This window comes from Bombyx mori, chromosome 21 (assembly GCF_030269925.1).
Source record: "Bombyx mori chromosome 21, ASM3026992v2".
Lineage (NCBI taxonomy): Eukaryota > Metazoa > Arthropoda > Insecta > Lepidoptera > Bombycidae > Bombyx > Bombyx mori.
In genome coordinates this window covers 3190093-3207476 of record NC_085127.1, presented here as the reverse complement: position 1 = coordinate 3207476, position 17384 = coordinate 3190093, and the positions used below count along the sequence as shown (strand labels likewise).

General features: G+C 37.2%; 2 protein-coding genes across 11 annotated transcripts in view; one reads left to right on the top strand and one right to left on the bottom strand.

Annotated features, from left to right (window-relative positions):
* The window catches only part of LOC101743536 (protein fem-1 homolog CG6966), a 117155-nt gene extending 108282 nt beyond the window's left edge, over nt 1–8873 (top strand). For all 3 annotated transcript variants that reach the window (XM_021347641.3, XM_038018602.2, XM_021347638.3), the window contains one exon: nt 7–8873. In XM_021347641.3, coding sequence (XP_021203316.2) covers nt 7–255 — 249 coding nt within the window. In that variant the 3' untranslated portion in view covers nt 256–8873. The remainder of the gene's footprint in view (nt 1–6) is intronic.
* Nucleotides 8874–9178: 305 nt separating this feature from the next.
* On the bottom strand, nt 9179–14338 carry LOC101737178 (uncharacterized). 8 transcript variants are annotated; one of them, XM_062674635.1, is made up of 4 exons: nt 12338–14338; nt 11820–11949; nt 11178–11402; nt 9179–9852 (listed from the first exon to the last, which is right to left on the bottom strand). In XM_062674635.1, the coding sequence occupies exons 3-4, from the start codon at nt 11390–11392 to the stop codon at nt 9375–9377; spliced, it is 693 nt and encodes a 230-aa protein (XP_062530619.1). In that variant the 5' UTR covers nt 11393–11402; nt 11820–11949; nt 12338–14338; the 3' UTR covers nt 9179–9374. The 8 variants fall into 8 exon arrangements, with proteins under 8 accessions (XP_062530619.1, XP_062530620.1, XP_062530621.1 ...); XM_062674636.1 differs by having other exon boundaries at nt 13133–14338; XM_062674637.1 differs by having other exon boundaries at nt 11820–11874; nt 13133–14338.
* Between the last annotated feature and the right edge of the window lie 3046 nt (nt 14339–17384).

The following is a 17384-nucleotide window of genomic DNA, read 5'->3' as shown; positions in this document are numbered from 1 at the left end:
TTCCAGCTGAACCCTTGTCCTGCCGACGTGGTCCGCGAGCTCCTAAACCACGGCGCCCACATCGACACGGTCAACTACGAAGGCGAAACTCCCGAAGAGATCCTCAAATCCACGCAGCAGACCCTCACCAGCATCGTCAATCCGCTCCGGTACACCACCCTCAAGTGTCTGGCCGCTAGAACCGTCAAGAACTACAGACTACCCTACAGGCATGTCGTGCCCCAATGCTTACATTCGACGGTCATAACGCATTGAATTCAAGCGATAATAGTCTTTATTTCCCAGCAAATGGGTATGTGATTCGTATGAAGCAGTCTTTGATACGCCAAATGTGCAATAGATGTTTGAGTAACAGCACAAGTTATATACAGAAGGCCTGTCGCTGTTCCAATTAGTAATCTACGGTACCACAACGCTAGGGCTGCCATCTACCGTATTCTTTTTAAATTGTGATTATTTGAATTAAAATCCTCACAAAAGGAATAATTTATTTAGGAAATATTCGTCAGTTATAATGTAAACTGAATATATTTTTTAGAAAAAAAAAATCGTCAACATGATATCAGCCTTCTGTGTTGTTCGGTGACGTCAAGCTATCTACGAATATAACGTATTAAATTCAAGCGATAATAGTCTTTATTTCCCAGTCAATAGATACGAGATTCGTATGATGCTGATAAAATAACACAAATGTCCAACATCAATGGGGACTGCTGAGTCCGCCGAAAAAGCATATACTTAAATGTCACGAACGCCTTATCGCATTCACTTCAAGCGACAATAGTCTTTATGTCGCAGATATATAATACAAACTACTATCCAACCATAAGCCCTTATAAACTTTCGACGGTGTTATCGCCTTCGAGCGATAATAATCTTTATATTCATTGATTCTGGTGCGATAAACCGAATCTGCAATAGATATGATAACTAACCGCTATCCGTACATCCCTATAAGCCTAAAACTTTCGACGGTTATGACACAAATAGTTGAAGCGAATATAGTCTTTATGTAACAGTCTTAGGGTGTGTGATTCGCATGATGCAGTGCTTAGTACACCGAATGTGCAAATGATAAGTGATTGAAAGGACGGTATTGATGTGCCTTTGGAAAACATACAGCATTGTATTATGAAGAAGCAGTGTGTACTTAGCTTAGATTCCTTGTCTATGTCCAACCATAGACAGTCAATTTAGTTCCATCTTTAGCCGCTAGGTGCTGCCAGCAAGTATAAAGGGAGCGCAGCCATCTTTGATCTTCATAGCGTTGTGTACTTTCGTACTGTGAAGTCGCAAGTCCACAAATATTTATTCGACTTCTTATTAATTGCAAAAAATATTTATTTTGTGTTTCTATGAGTGTTATTTTGCAATCATTACGAGTATTATTTACCAATCCTATCATCGGACGCCATGAATCACGCGTCATCTGTTGGAGGTGATGTTGAGTCAAGCTCCATAATTTCCGAGAGGGAAGATGTCCAGGCGAGACGCGATGGAGACGCCTCGCGTTCGAACAGCTCGTCAAGCGAAAAAGAACAAAAGGAGTCTCTGCGTAAGAAACGACGGGATTCAAAGGTAACGGTCGATCTTCGAATCGGCTCGTTATCCCACCAGGTCAGTGACGTTGTAAATCTAATAATGCATCAACTGTGTGTAACAATTGAATGTAACGAAAATTGTTGTAAACAAATTGATCTCGTCAATACGGAAATTTTGACAAAAACACAACAGATTTAAACTAATAATCTTTGTAACATAATTACTGAAAACTTTGACAAATCGTCTCCGTCGTACAAGTTACCCGTAAAAAGCGTTTTAAATTGTATACGGAAAAAAGGGCCGTATGTATAGAAATAAGACGTCAAAGTTTAATTTCCGTGGTCTCTAACAAAGTATCCTGTTGCCAACGCACCACTCATTGAGGAATTTTTGTTTGATAATAGTAAATTGAAATCTATTCAGTCCCTCGGAGGGCTACAATCCTATTTGTCACGATCTCGTACAAAAGGTAAGCCAAACATTATAAACAATCATAGTCTGTAACATCTGGCACAATCCAGAGGGGGGCAATTGAAGACACCGACGGGAGGCACAGAGTGCCACCAAAATTGTAATAATTTGTAAACCATGTATGGTTACCAAATACCGTAAAAAAAAAAAAAAAAAAACAAAAAAAAAAAAACCTTTTTCTGCGGAAGAAAAGCGACGGATCAATGCGTCCAATTTTGGATCTTCGAGAGTTGAACAAGGTCGTAAAGATAAAACACCTAACTGTTTTCGGACACCTAGGTACCAAACTTTATCCACCCAGGGGACTGGATGATAGAATTGAACATTTCTCAGGAATATTTTTCTAGTATCAGTCGCAAAATTTCGTCGATACTTCTTGAGGATCAGTACCAAGGTACCAGTATCAGTACCTCCAGGAAGGAATCGGTACCTTCTTATGAGTTAGTATGAAATGACATGCCTACCCTTCGGTCTGGCTTCAGAGCCACACCTTTTTGCTTCTATAACATGCGGGTCGCAGAGACCTTGCGTGCAAAGGGAACTCGAGTGCTAGTGTCTACTAGACGACTTCCTTTTTGGTCGACCAAGACAAATCCAAGTTGAAACTTCAGGCTGCAGAAGCTGTGAAGCTTTTGGATTAACCTTTTTTGCTTCCATAACATGCTGGGTCGCAGAGACCTTGCGTGCAAAAGGAACTCGAGTGCTAGTCTACCTAGACGACTTCCTTTTGGTCGACCAAAACAAATCCAAGTTGAAACTTCAGGCTGCAGAAGCTGTGAAGGTTTTGGATTATCTGGGCTGGCATGTCAATTTCCATTATATAGGGTGCTCGGTCGCTCGGTCGCTCGGTCGCGGAGATATTGCGTGCAAAGTCGAGTGCTAGCTTACCTACACGACTTAATCTTGTTTCACCAAGACAAATAAACGTTTTTGTTCCCATAGCATGCTCGGTCGCGGAGACCTTGCGTACATAGGGAAGTCAAATGTTAACGTACCTACGCGACTTTCTCTTGGTCCTTGAAGACAAATACACCATTTTGCTTCCACAGCATGCTCGGTCGCGGAGGCATTGCGTGCAAAATCGAAGTGCTAGCTTACTTACACGACATGATCTTGTTTCACCAAGACAAATGTAAACGTTTTTGCTCCCATAGCATGCTCGGTCGCGAAAACCTTACGTACATAGGGAAGTCAAATGTTAATCTACCTACGCGACTTTTTCTTGGTCCATGAAGACAAATACACCTTTTTTGCTTGCATAGCATGCTCGGTCGCGGAAACATTGCGTGCAAAGGGATGTTGAGTGTTATCCCACCTACGCAAATCCCACCAGGTCCATCAAAAGAAGTCCAAGTTGAGTCTTCAGGCCACATAAGCTGTAAAGCTCTTGGATTATTTGGGCTGCCAAGTCAGCCTTACAAAAAATCAATTAGTACACTGGTTCAAGAGATGACATGCCTAGGGATTCGATGGAAAATTGCGAGAAATGAAGTGGCCACTCAACAACATCCTAGCTCAAACTCTGACGGAATTACATCAATCTATGCTAACTTGCAAATTTTCTTGCGAAGTTTCAAGAAAAGGGGTAAAAAAAAGGCCATCCTGCATGTGTTAACAATTAAATGCAGTGCTGACGCGGAGCCACATGTTAGACATTGCCGATACACAAAACCAACCATTTCCTGGCAACGGAAGCTTCGGACATGTGTAGGGGTTACAAATGCAGTGCTGACGCGGAGCCACATGTCAAACATTGCCGAGACCCAAAACCAACCATTTCCTGGCAACGGAAGCTTCGGACATGGGTAGGGGTTACAATTAGACAAAATATTAACGTCCTGTCTATGGTCAGCTCAACAACAGAAACGGCTCACCCACAAAAGAGCTATTTGCAATGGTAGTGACAATCAAAATGAATCTGAAAGTATTTCACTAACGTTGACCTTTCGATTTTTAAACCTAAGCGATAAGTTCAAGATAACTGTCAGCTTATCTCTCGGGGAGATACAACATCATAGCCGACAGGCTATCACGAGGAAATCAACCTGCGAAATGGCACTTTTTACCACAAGTGACCACAAAAGTTTTTCGAAAGTGGGGTCATCCGGATATAAACCCATTCGCCGACCAAGATTGGATACCTTCAGCAGACCGTAGAGGATGCAACTAGCATGGAGAATTCCTCCTCTCAACCTTCTCCCCAAAGTACTGACTCACTTCAACAGTGTCTAGGGAACCTACCTGGTAGTGTTCCCAGACTGAGCGAAAGCATTTGGGTTTCCAAGCCCTCAGATCCCGAACGCTAGATAACTCGCACGAAATCCAAAACCTGCCTCCTCCACAGGTTAAACATTAACCCTGAAAGCTTAGAAAGGGGGGGGGGGAGGTTGTACAAATAATAGACTGGTCTAAACAGGAGAAGATTTATTGAAAATTAGCTGGTGTCAATCCACTTTGTCAGCATACTTACCAGCAACTAGAAGATGGTGCATATGGTGCTACAGTTTTAAAATTGATCCTAAGTCTGCAGATGTTGCCAAATTCTTTCTTCTTTTCCAAAAAGAAAATTTTGCCTATAAAACAATCCTTCTGCATCATAAAGCAGCGCTGTCGACTTTCTGTGGGCGAAATACATGTAGGACAGCAAACATTCTCAAGCTCTCTAATAAAAATTGCTATTTTAAAAAAGCCATCGGAATAGCTAAACAAAATTCAACTACTTATTACAATTTTACTAAGTGTAGTCCCATTCACATGAGATCCGAGAATAGTTCTAAACTGGTTTTCTTCAAACCCAGCCACCACATCACGCCTCAATGTAGCTTGAAGGACACCAACAACCATGTTGCTGGCTACGGGACGCAGAGTTAATGACCTTACTTTGCTCAACATTTCTAAAGACAGTTTCTTTGATAACAGAGAAAAACATCTTTCTGATACCAGTCTTTGGGTCTAAAATTGAAATCCATTTTCGTCAATAATCTGCATAAGTGCTTTCTAAACATGAAACTAAAGACATGCCCGGTAAGATTCGTAAGGACTTTTTTCTAACTATGTGTGTTGTCACAAAAGCGGCATCCCGTACTGTAATTGGAAACTGGTCTTCGTTCAACCTTACGAGGTAATGGCATCAACGCATCTCTAAGAAGTTGTAGATCAGCAGTAGCCTCTGAGATGGATTGATAATGAACCAATGGACGAAATACTTTCTAGAGGCAATTGCAAATCATCCAAACGTTTACAATAATTATTGCCGAATAATAGAGCTTCGTAAAGATCCTCACGATTCTTTTTTTCAACACATTTACTTCTACATGATGTATATACATCATTTATACAATTTATACATTTTCTTGTATATACAAGATAAAATGTTTATTACAAACTTATAAATATTTTTTAATTATTGAATTAACATGGAAGTTAACAACTGTTTTTTCGATTTAATAATTATATAAATTATGAACATTATCATTGCGCTTCATAATTTTATTATGGCTTTACCTATTTCATCATAGCGTTGTGCTTAATAATTTCACCAGCAGATAACAAACACGTCTTCATAATACAATGCTGTATGTTTTCCAAAGGCACATCAATATTACGGTTTTACATAACAATAAAACCGATATTATGTGCCGAGAAGGAAAACATACAGCATTGCAGGAAGTTCTTCCTGGTGAAGACTATGAAGATCAAAGATGGCTGCGCTCCCTTTATACTTGCTGGCAGCACCTAGCGGCTAAAGATGGAACTAAATTGACTGTCTATGGTTGGACATAGACAAGGAATCTAAGCTAAGTACACACTGCTTCTTCATAATACAATGCTGTATGTTTTCCTTCTCGGCACATAATATCGGTTTTATTGTTATGTAAAACCGTAATATTAAAGCCATTACAATTGGTTGAGTTTTTCATTTTGTTTGAATAATATAATCGGCCGTTTTGCATTTTTTTCTGTTTAGGTACAGGACTAGCTGTCTTTAGATTGTATCGGATTTCGCTGTTAATAAAATGTGGGGTAGTCATTAACATGTCAGTTTTGTAGATGAGCTCGCCATTATTTTTATAATAAAATATGCCCATATGTTATGTGAAAATCATTGCTTGATATAGATATACAAATGTTTGTCGATTAGTTTCCTGGCATTTTGCGTACATACATACGGAGTCATCAGTGTATTTTTTAGGTTAATTTTGAGGCTAATTTGCTTTTTTTTTCACCACCGGGGTTGTTTAATAGTAGAATGTTAAAATTATCTTTTTTAAACAATTATATTATCATGTTCACGTTTTATTTTGATTGTATTATCGTATGTACAGTAAATGATATATTTATGTATAGTTTAATTTGCACTTGTAGTATTAATAATTATATGAATATACTATACATATATTTTTCCATTTCTATAAAAAATGTCGATAATAGCACTTAAAGTTGCTTTTGAAATTATTTTTCGAATTATTCTTATATTTTAAAATATCCTATGTATAATGTGGATTTTTGAAAACGATATAGTATCGATAAAATCGATTTTCTTCTATATAATAACCGATTACTATAAATAAAACGTCGTTCAAATAAATCATTATAATATGATTACTCTAATTATGACTTAAGTACTCATGTACACACGACTAAACTGTTTTTTGTAACTACATTGTCACAATTTAAATTTAGACTCAAGGAAGCTCAATTAGGAACATGAGCTCAGCTACATCGTATTTTGTGATATATAAAAAAATTAAATGTAAATAATGTTGCTTGCTAATTATACCATACTGCCAATTTTCAAATCAGCTGTCAGGGGTACAGAGCTAACGTCCTGTTCTGTCAATGTCATATGTCAGTGCAACTGTCAAAAATGTATCCAAACTGTCTAGAATAGAAATACGCAAACGTCGAACACGCAGACAGCCATTTTAACTAGTAATAATTTTGGATTAATTTAGTCGTATGACGTTTTTGTGTCCGCAATCGCTGTCGTAGATTTAGTGCAGAGAACGAATCAATGCTTTTTGCGTTGGTGTGAGTGATTGTCAATGCGCCTATCTGTTAACTGCGTGAGGAATTGCTTTGTTATCAGATTAGAGATGAACTGGTGTGTCTGCAACTATAGTTTAGGTGATTTACACCAGTGTGCTTAGTGCGAGTTTTTTAACGTTTTCGATAGCGTAAAAGTTACTTAAATTTGGAATAACGCCCCTAGCGGCAAACATAGGCAAAGGTTGCAACTCCATACGTATTTGAGTTAACTTTTACGCTATCGAGAACGTTAGAAAACTTGCACTAAGCACTCAATAATTTATTCTGAACGACAACAAATTAGGATTTGATTATCTTGGTTATCTTGATGTTTGTGATTTCGATGGCGAACAGTCAGTGTGCACTCACCCTAAAGCGAAACGCAAGATTCGTACTAGAAGAAGTGATACTCGCTTTTATTGTCGTATTCCTATTTAGGTTTTAACCAATAACCCGACTAAAGCAAACGCGTTCCGTCAGTCCCCTCTAGTCTTAGAAACAGGTGTGGATGCTTGTTAACTTTTTAGGTTTTTTTTTATAAACACGATTTTGTGATGTATTTTTTTTTATTAGCTTCGATTAAAACGCTTAGGTACTGAAATATTGGGTTAAACATATTTTTGTTATGTTTCATCTTTTTGCCGGTAGATTGCTTCTGACATGTGTCGGTTTCGATGTTAAATAATGATGACGTCATTAGTTTGCAAGCCCTAAGCCAAGCTGGCAATATTCTGTCATATTCCCCACTTTTCATTATAATTACAAAAAAAAAAGATTATTCGTAACTTAGCCATGAAACATATCGCACTTACGGTACTATAACTTCGCTTATGCAAATTATGTAATTTTTCAGGAGAAGCGTTGGAAAATTTAACATCTTAATACAACTATATAGTTCTTCTCGACTAAAGAAATAAAATGATAATATTTAAACTACAACTTTACACACGTTATTATTAAAAGCAAACATCCCACAAATTAGTATTAAAAAAATGGATTTTCTCAAACTCAGTTCAGTTTTAACAAGAATCTCATAAGTGATATTATAGCACCGTATGTGCGATATATGAATCAGGATTCGGCTTTTTTCCTCAAGTCGAAAAATGCCGCTTAATACCCGAACTCAAATGGATATTCAATGTCCAACAAAACATTTTCCTCCAGCACCGCCCAAATCTTAACTACAGCGTTTATTATATTGTGATTGAAGTCAAACAATTAATCTATGTTATTTTTTAAAAATGTAATTAATAAACTAATCTGAGATCTTTTTGAAAATTTATATTCTTTGTCTGACTTAAAGGTCTAAGTTACCAGGTCATAAAATCCCTTTAAAAAATTTATATTCTCGTATCCACTACGTATTTAATTGGGGTCGTGCTTTTCGTATCCATTACGATAAAACCCAACCGTTGCCAACGTGTACTTGCTGCGTAATAATATAAAAACGCCCAATACGTAGTCTCCTTACTAATAAACCGAACCTTTTATACCAAGACATTGTAATGTAGCTTGTAACGTTGTTTGTTTGAAGTTGGCCAAGTATTTACTGCGTATGACAAACAAATTAGATACTTAAACGTTTAGAATTATTAAATAATGATACTTAGATACTATTATTGTGTTTTAGTCGATTTGGGGTTTTATTAATAAATAGAAAGAAATATATTGAACTGATTAATGATTTTATAATTATCATTTCTTATGTGGGCTAATGTTTTGCCATCTGTTATAGTTTTATTGTGTGTATTTTCTCATAGAATAATTTTTAGTATTAATTTGCGTGTTTACATGCTATTTTTTTTGAAATCAATAAAAACGCTTTGAAAGTATTTGTATTGTTTTTCTGGAGAACAGTGTTTTATAATGTTGTTGTATAGGGCGTAGGAAGTTCGTTTCTCAAATGACAAAGAAACGCCAACTGTTATTAAATACTATTATTAGACTTTATATGGGAGGAATCCAGCTTTCGGTCGGAAATTTGTAAATGTAAGTATCAAATTAATAAGCTGAGACGTCACGGACGCGCAATGTATCTCGTGCGAAATTTGGTGGTCAATGAACCTTATTATCCTCACCCGATTTGCCTGTGATATAGGATATAGAGAAATAAAGGTGATTAAGTAAAACAAGAATATTGCGTGATAAACACACATATATTGTAATGTATACATTAATACATCAATAGATACCTACATTCTAAATTTTTTCTAGAAGCAGACGGTTATATTTCTAGAAAGTTACATATAAAATAAGAATGTAGGCTGTGTATTGTCATAAAGAAACCGATCATTTGTCGTATTGAGACTCTTATTAGAGTCGCGATCGCAATTTCAACCTCTGAACAAGGCTTTTAGTTCGGCCGGGGTATTCATCAAAATGGCAGACAAGTTATTTGAACCCGTATCGGGGAACATAGTCCAGACAATGTTTAGCTTGGCGTTATTTCTCTGCAAAACCGACGCCATACGTTCGCCTTTCTCGTTCTTAATCTTACCGGCTTTAATCACGAGTTCCAATGGTAGTTTTTTCATTTGGTATTTCTTTAAAGCGCAAACGAGAGGGTAAACCCCGAATATTTTAAGGAAGTGCTCAGCGCCGCTGACCGCCGATAAGTATAAGCGGCATTTTAATTCGACCGCGTTGTCCCACTCCAGGCCGATGGCGTGAGCTTCGCTTGAAAATATCTGGGGGAAGCGCCGACGGTTCTGGAAGGCGAACGCAGCTGTTAATCCCGTCAAACGATTTATTGTGAAATCGCTTGGCTTGAGCGCCACGTTCGGCCCGGTTTTTTTAATCATTAACGGCAACCTGAAAATTTAGATAAAATATGTATTTATTACTAGCTGACCCGGCAGACTTCGTAGTGCCTCAATCGATAAATAAAAGACCTAAACTTTTGTATAAAATAAACTTTAAACAAACAAAAGGAATCCGTTCGACGGGGCACACATCAAAGGGAAAACAAAATTGTTATTTTTATTTAATTCCGAGCATTTTCATATTTATGTACCTTTTAAACCTTCTCTGGACTTCCACAAACAATTCAAGACCAAAATTAGCCAAATCGGTCCAGCCCTTCGCGAGTTTTAGCGAGACTAACGAACAGCAATTAATTTTTATATAGTATATAGATAGATAGATAGATAGATGTTGAGTCTCTATTTCGGGCAAGAATTAATAACCCTGTTCAGTTAAGTGACTAACGTATATTGGGAATTGGGATTACAACCTAACGTGCTATCGATAGCCCGACAATCCCGAGACTGACGTAGCATCATTACAATATAATCCCCACTAACACATACATGACATATAATTGTTAGTTGCTATGGGGTCATTGCACACAATTGTAGGGACCACAAATGTACAATTACCTATAACTAGTGGACCCGCAGTAGACGAAATTCGACTATAATTTATTGGATAATTAATTATAGTCTAATTTCGTCTTTTGGATTAATTGGAGTTGTATGTTTAAACATTATTATAGTTCTATTGTCAAACATATTATGCTTCTATAATATAATCACAGATTTGGCCAAACTACACTATAGTTAAACTACATTAAAGACAAACAATATTAATCTATTCTCAATTTGACCACAGACTTTAATTATTAACAATAGTTTGACAATTGACCCTCAATTGACAATATACAAAGAATATATTTATATCATGTCTTGTGTCAAATACATGGTAGTGTGTGTAATGTTTTTGTTTATTGATTTAACGTATTCTTTATGCATAATTTAAAAAAAAATATTAGCCTTTTGCACTCCTTCTCTATAAGTGGCGTGCTGTGAAATTTGTGAAACTTTAAGTTAAAGTTGTGGGTGTCCTCCGCCTGCTCAATAATTTTTTTTATTGCTTAGATGGGTGGACGAGCTCATAGTCCAACTGATGTTAAGTAGTTACTGTAGCCCATAGACATCTACGACGTAAATGTGCCACCCACCTTGAGATATAAGTTGTAAGGTCTCAAGTATAGTTACAACAGCTGCCCTACCCTTCAAACCGAAACGCATTATTGCTTTACGGCAGTAATATGCAGGCTGCTGGTACCTACCCGTGCGGACTCACAAGAGGTTCTACCACCAGTAAAAAAATAAAAATTAACGAGCTGTTTAACTTACTCTGGAATGATGTACATATCTTGTACTTTGATGCACTGCCCCGGCTTGACTTCCTTCAATCGTTGCCTCAAATCGTAGGCCTTGGCCAATATTATAGCAACATTTTCTTTTTCCTTCAGGAAATCAGCGTATTTGTAAACTTCATAGAACACTGACCCGTTAAATACAGCTTCGGTGACGTGTTTTTTATCATTCGAAAATTTGAATGTCTCCATTTTTGTCCGGCTGAAAATGGTTTTTGTTTATAATGTAAAAAGTTTTGTATTTTATTTTATTGCTCTTGTAGGCACCTGATGGTGAGTGGTTATCGTCGCCCATGGACTTCAACAATGGCAGGGGCAGAGCCAAGCCACTGCCTACCGTTATATGCGTACTACGGACCCACCTGGTGTTAAATGGCTACTGGAGCCCATAAACATCTACGACGTAAATGCGCCACCCACCCAGAGATATAAGTACTAAGGTGTCAAGTATAGTTACAACGGTTGCCCCGCCCTTCAAACCGAAACGCATTACTGCTTCACGGCAAACATAGACAGAGTCGTAGTACCTTCTCGTGCGGACTCAGAAGAGGTCCTACCACCAGTAATTACACAAATTATAATTTTGCGGGTTAAGTGAACGGTTAAGTGAATCTGATACCTTTAAACGAGCAATTCTTGTATACTAGCGACCCGCCCTCGCATCGCTTCGGAAACTGTAATTTAATATTGATTTCTCCACTATTTAATGGATGTTTATACATATAAACCTTCCTCTTCAATCACTCTATCTATTAAAAAAACCGCATCAAAATCCGTTGCGTAGTTTTAAAGATTAAGCATACATAGGGATATAGGGACAGAGAAAGCGACTTTGTTTTATACTATGTAGTGATGCCAGTAAAAATTCCACAGATCTAATACGGTAACTTTTTTTAAAAGACTATTATACATAATATAATATTATATATGTAGCATATTAAAAAAATGTGTGGTGTCGTGGGACACTGGATAGGAACGAAGCTCCTTATTATAAAAATATTAATTTTAAGTTCTATTCGAGGTATAAAGAAAATAATTATTCGGGTATAAATTTTTTTTTATTGATAAATAGCGTCCCGCTCCGGCTTCGCTCGGGACTTTATCAAAATTTTCAAAATAAAAAATTATAATACACACACATTATCCCTTATATTTGCGTCAGGTCTCTAAAAATAGAAAATTATAAAGATAGTTTGAATATTATTTTTTTAATAAACTTTTATATTCGTTTAAATAATATTTGTTTTTATCTATTTTTATATTATTTTTATATTATTGTTTTTCTAGTTTTCGTAAAAAGGTCATAGATACAAAACAAAAGCCATTGAGTTTATTGAGTAAGAGCTTCCTTGTCCTGGCTGAGCCCTTGCTTTGTCTGAGGCCTTGCTTTAAACATGAAAGTAAGCTAATAAAACAATATTTTTTTCCTACCTATGCTGATAGCCTTGAGATGTTATTTCAGCTTCACCCTAACGTGTGTAGGTGACCTCACGGGGCTCAAACCGGAGTGTTGCTAACACTGACCCTAGCAAGAGCAGTGCTTCGCAGAATCTACCACCGGATCGGAAACGCGACCCACTGAGAAGATCCGGCGAGAAACTCAGTGGGCTGTGTCTATGGGTTAATTCGCTCGTCGAACCCTTCGTTGCAAGCGACGGGTTCGACGAGGACGGCGACCGGTTAAAACAATTGTCTTTGTTGGTTGGTTACTGCCTATTTCTGCCGTGAAGCAGTAAAGCGTTTCGGTTTGAATGGTGGGGCAACCGTTGTATTGTAAAAACTGAGACCCTATAACTCATCATAATATTACTTTCGAATTAGTATCTCCCATTGCTGTTTGATAAAAGTTGGTAATTCCTCACAATGGAATGACTATGGATTAGTGAAGAATTTTATCGTCACCTCAACCGCTATGTCAATAAAGGTACTCACTCTTTATTTCAATTTTATTTCCAATTTATTTTATTCAATTTTCATTAATATTTCTTTTCTTTATGTTTATAATTAAAACAATATTGGAAATCGAAACTCAATGAACGAACTATTAATAACTTGAATTTAAAACAAAAACAAAGCTTGCTTTAACCAAATGATGCGTCATGCTTTTAATCGAGTCCTCTATACAAAAGTATTACTTAGTGTTTATGTTGTTATCGGTGTAAACACAGTTAGTAGTGGAGCGATACCAGACGTTAACATAAATACGAGTAGTTAAATTGTAGAATTTAGCATTGCGACAATAACTTGACGATCTTTAAGTAGTCAAAAGAGAAGCTGAAGTTTCGGGACACGATTTTTATAATTCCGTAATAAAGACTCAACATGACAAAGCAATGGTTCACCAGATGAAAAAAAATGCAATTAAAATACGGTACAAAGTATAATAATAATACATGCGTATTTAGATTAACACAACTTAAAAACGAACCTCTGTAGTCTGTTGAACACACCAAATAAATATATTTAATTGTCTTCACTATAACAGGACACGTCTGCTAAGTCGACATGCGAGTCGTCGAAGTGTGCAATGTGCATCACAATTATTCACATTTCACAATATTATTGTCGCGATCGTTCCATCCTTTTCTGTTTGACGTTTCAAATTGGAGTCACTTCGTCCGAACACCGAGCGCCTCGGGTTCACATCATTACTACATAAGCACAGACCATTTAAACATACTCTTACCGCGAAACCAGTAGGTAATTCCCCGAACTAGTGTTGCTTAAAAATCGATAGTCAATCGATTAATCGATAGTATTTCAACTATCGAAACTATCGATTGTCTGAGAATGGTATCGATATATCGTTTTTTTTTTGCTTTTATCGTCCTTAGCATTTTTATACAATTAAAAATAGAAAAAAAGATACGTTGTAGAATTCCTCCACGTCACTGTGTTTTTTTTATATTGAATGCACCTAAACCGTAGAACGTATTGATATCTCTACTGAGGGAAATCCCGGCGACCCAGTGAAAATAGTAAGGTTGGTGTTGCCTGCGGTGATGATTTGCTTTTTTTGCCTAATCAGGTACGGCATACAGTATCAGTCGTGGAATCAATAATTAATGTTCGTCAATATTTAGAAAAGCCCACGATTGATAAACATGCTTGTCCTTTAAAATATTGGGAAAATCGAGTTATGTGTTCTGTAGGCTTAGTGCGAGTTTCAAAAATCGAATCGAATGACTCGCATCGAGTGTACGCTCTTCACGGTGAAACGTGCGGAGCTCTGAGTGCGAGTTATTTTTTTTTTTTTTTTTTTTTTTTTTTTCCTACCTAAGCTGATAGCCCTAGCGGCTATTTCAGCGTAGCCTTAACTTTAGTAGGTGAGCTCACGGGGCTCAAACCTGACGATGTTGCTAACACGAACCCTAGCAAGAGTCGTGCTTCGCAGAATCTACCACCGGATCGGAAACGCGACCCACTGAGAAGATCCGGCGAGAAACTCAGTGGGCTGTGTCTGAGAGTTAATTTACTCGTCGAGCCCTTCGTCGCAAGCGACGGGTTCGACGAGAACGGTGACCGGTGCTTGAAGTACCTAAAAGCACCGTTAGTGGATCAGGAGGATCCGAGATGACGTGTTTAGGGCGACGTCGACTGCTATCCATTCTGTCCGCAGGATCGGGAATGTAGTTACCGGCGGCCACGATGAGAGGGTTCTCGTGTCGTGCCGCTTTATCGAAGTGGCGCATGGACGCCGACTGCAGATACTTACTGATGGACTCTAAGTCCAGGTCGTCATGGAGGTCGACGTTCCTGACGAACCACGGGGCTCCGACGGCTATCCTGCAAAAACGGGATTGAATAATTTGAAAGGATTTTAAGTGTATGCGGGCCGCGTGAGCGAACACTACACTTGCATAGGTCATGACGGGGCGTATGCAAGTTTTGTAGAGTGTCACCTTATTTCTAAGGGACATTTTACTTCGCCTACATATCATCGGGTAGAGACGACCTAGGATGAAGGCGGCACGATCGCGTACCGTCTTGATGTGGGGGCGGAATGTCATCCTACTGTCGAGGGTGACGCCTAAATATTTGACCTTCGGGGCCCACGGTATGGGCTGGTCGTACATCGTGATTGGGCGTGCGAGTTACTTGATTTGCAGGACGTTTATTCATCTTGAGAAACGATAGTTTTTTCTTTTATATTGGTAGCACGCAAGGGTTTTTTTAAGGCGTTTAATTGAAATGCCAAGCTTTCTAACGATATTTATAATTATTCGGGTAATGGGTAATGTACCTGTGCTTAGTGCGAGTTTTTTTTTAATTACTCAGTCGATATTAATGATATGTTTAATTTGTGTGAGGTTGTATCAGTGCCACCTAGTGGTAAGCTTATGAATCTCATTTTGTGGGAGAGAGAAGGTTTGTTAATGTTGCTGTCTCATGTATCGAATAGCTTTACCGAAGTGAGCCTCTCGATTATTGTATGTGCGAGTGCGAGTTGCAAATTAATGGATTTTGAGAGTATTTCTTCACTTTCAAGCAAGTTAAGTAGTCACTAAAAATTTTGCCGTGAAACCAATACAATATCAAGATTTTTTCTTTCCTTTTTAATAATAATGTTTTTTTTAAGGTTTTATCTATTCTAATGGTTTATACACATATATTTTTTCGGTTAGAAAATTTTATAGACGTTTAGCTAGTTGTAAATACATATTAATTATTTGCTTTTTCATTTAATTCTTATTAAATCATTGCTTTTTTTAGAGAGTTGTTTGATGAGAGAGAGAGAGTGAGATAGAGTAGACTTTATTGTACACAAAATGAATAAATATTGCGAAACAATATTAATAAAAAAAAAGAGTACAGTTATCGCGAAGAGTAATCTCTTCCAGACAACCATTAGATGGGCAAGAATAATTTCGAAATAAATTGCACACTGTGTACCTATCTATCTATTGAAATATATACACACACACAAACACACACGCACACACGCGCATACACACACACGCGCACACACACACAAATACATATTTATACATATATACCTACAGATATATACATATATATAAATTATATAGAAATTTGAACAATGTAATAATAATTTTGCTTCTTTACACATTTATAAATGAGAATGGATGCTCGTAATAATTTTAGTATATTTGGGCCACCTAATGAAGATCATCAACACTATTACCGTAAATACAATCATTTTATAAACGCTCAACGGGTAAATGATTAAACCTATATAAAACATATGTAATTTATTTAATTAAAAAAAAGCTGAAATAATTACCTATTCCAAGGTAAATAATGTTAAGTACCTATGTCTAAATATGTAATTACAATTAAATAAATTCTATAATAAACTTCTAATTCTAATACTTCTATTAAAGTTACTAAAAAATTATGTTTATGCTGGGCAGTTTTCGTGTATTTTAAAGGTTACGCCATTACGGCAAAGTTTGTTTACGAAATAGCACCTTTAGAATGGAAGTGGTATAACTAAAAAATTTAAGATTAGTTTTATATTTCAAAACACTTATGTATTATTATTAAGAACCTACATTTTAGGTAATACGTGAAGCAAAAATGTTGTACCCCTTTTTACGAAAATTGCGCGGACGGAGAAGTATGAAATTTCCTACACTTATAGAGAATATAGAGAAGTAGTGCAGATTGCTAATTTTTTTTTTTAATTGTGCATAAACAATAAAAAAATAAACTATATCAATAAAAAAACCTTACACACAATACCATGTATTTGACACACACACACATGCATTTATACTTTTTTTGTTTATTGATTTATCAATCTGTGGTCAAATTGAGAATAGATTAATATTTTTGTCTTTAATATTATTTTTCTATAATGTAGCCTTAGCGACATAGAGCAATGATTATTATAGAAATGATGATAATAGAAAGGTGACAATTTGGGCAAAAAGGTGACAAAGGTCGAAGAACCAAAGTAACCGACATAGCCCTAAAGATTAGCAAGCTGAAATGGTAATGGGCCGGACATACGTGTCGCAGAACCGATGGCCGATGGAGCAGACTCGTTCTGGACTGGAGACCAGGTACCGGTATGCGCAGCGTTGGGCGTCCCCCTGCCCGGTGGACCGATGACTTGCGGCGATATGCTGGGATAGATTGGATGCGGAAGGCGGAGGATCGTTCATTGTGGCGGACTATGGGAGAGGCCTACATCCAGCAGTGGAGAAATACAGGCTGA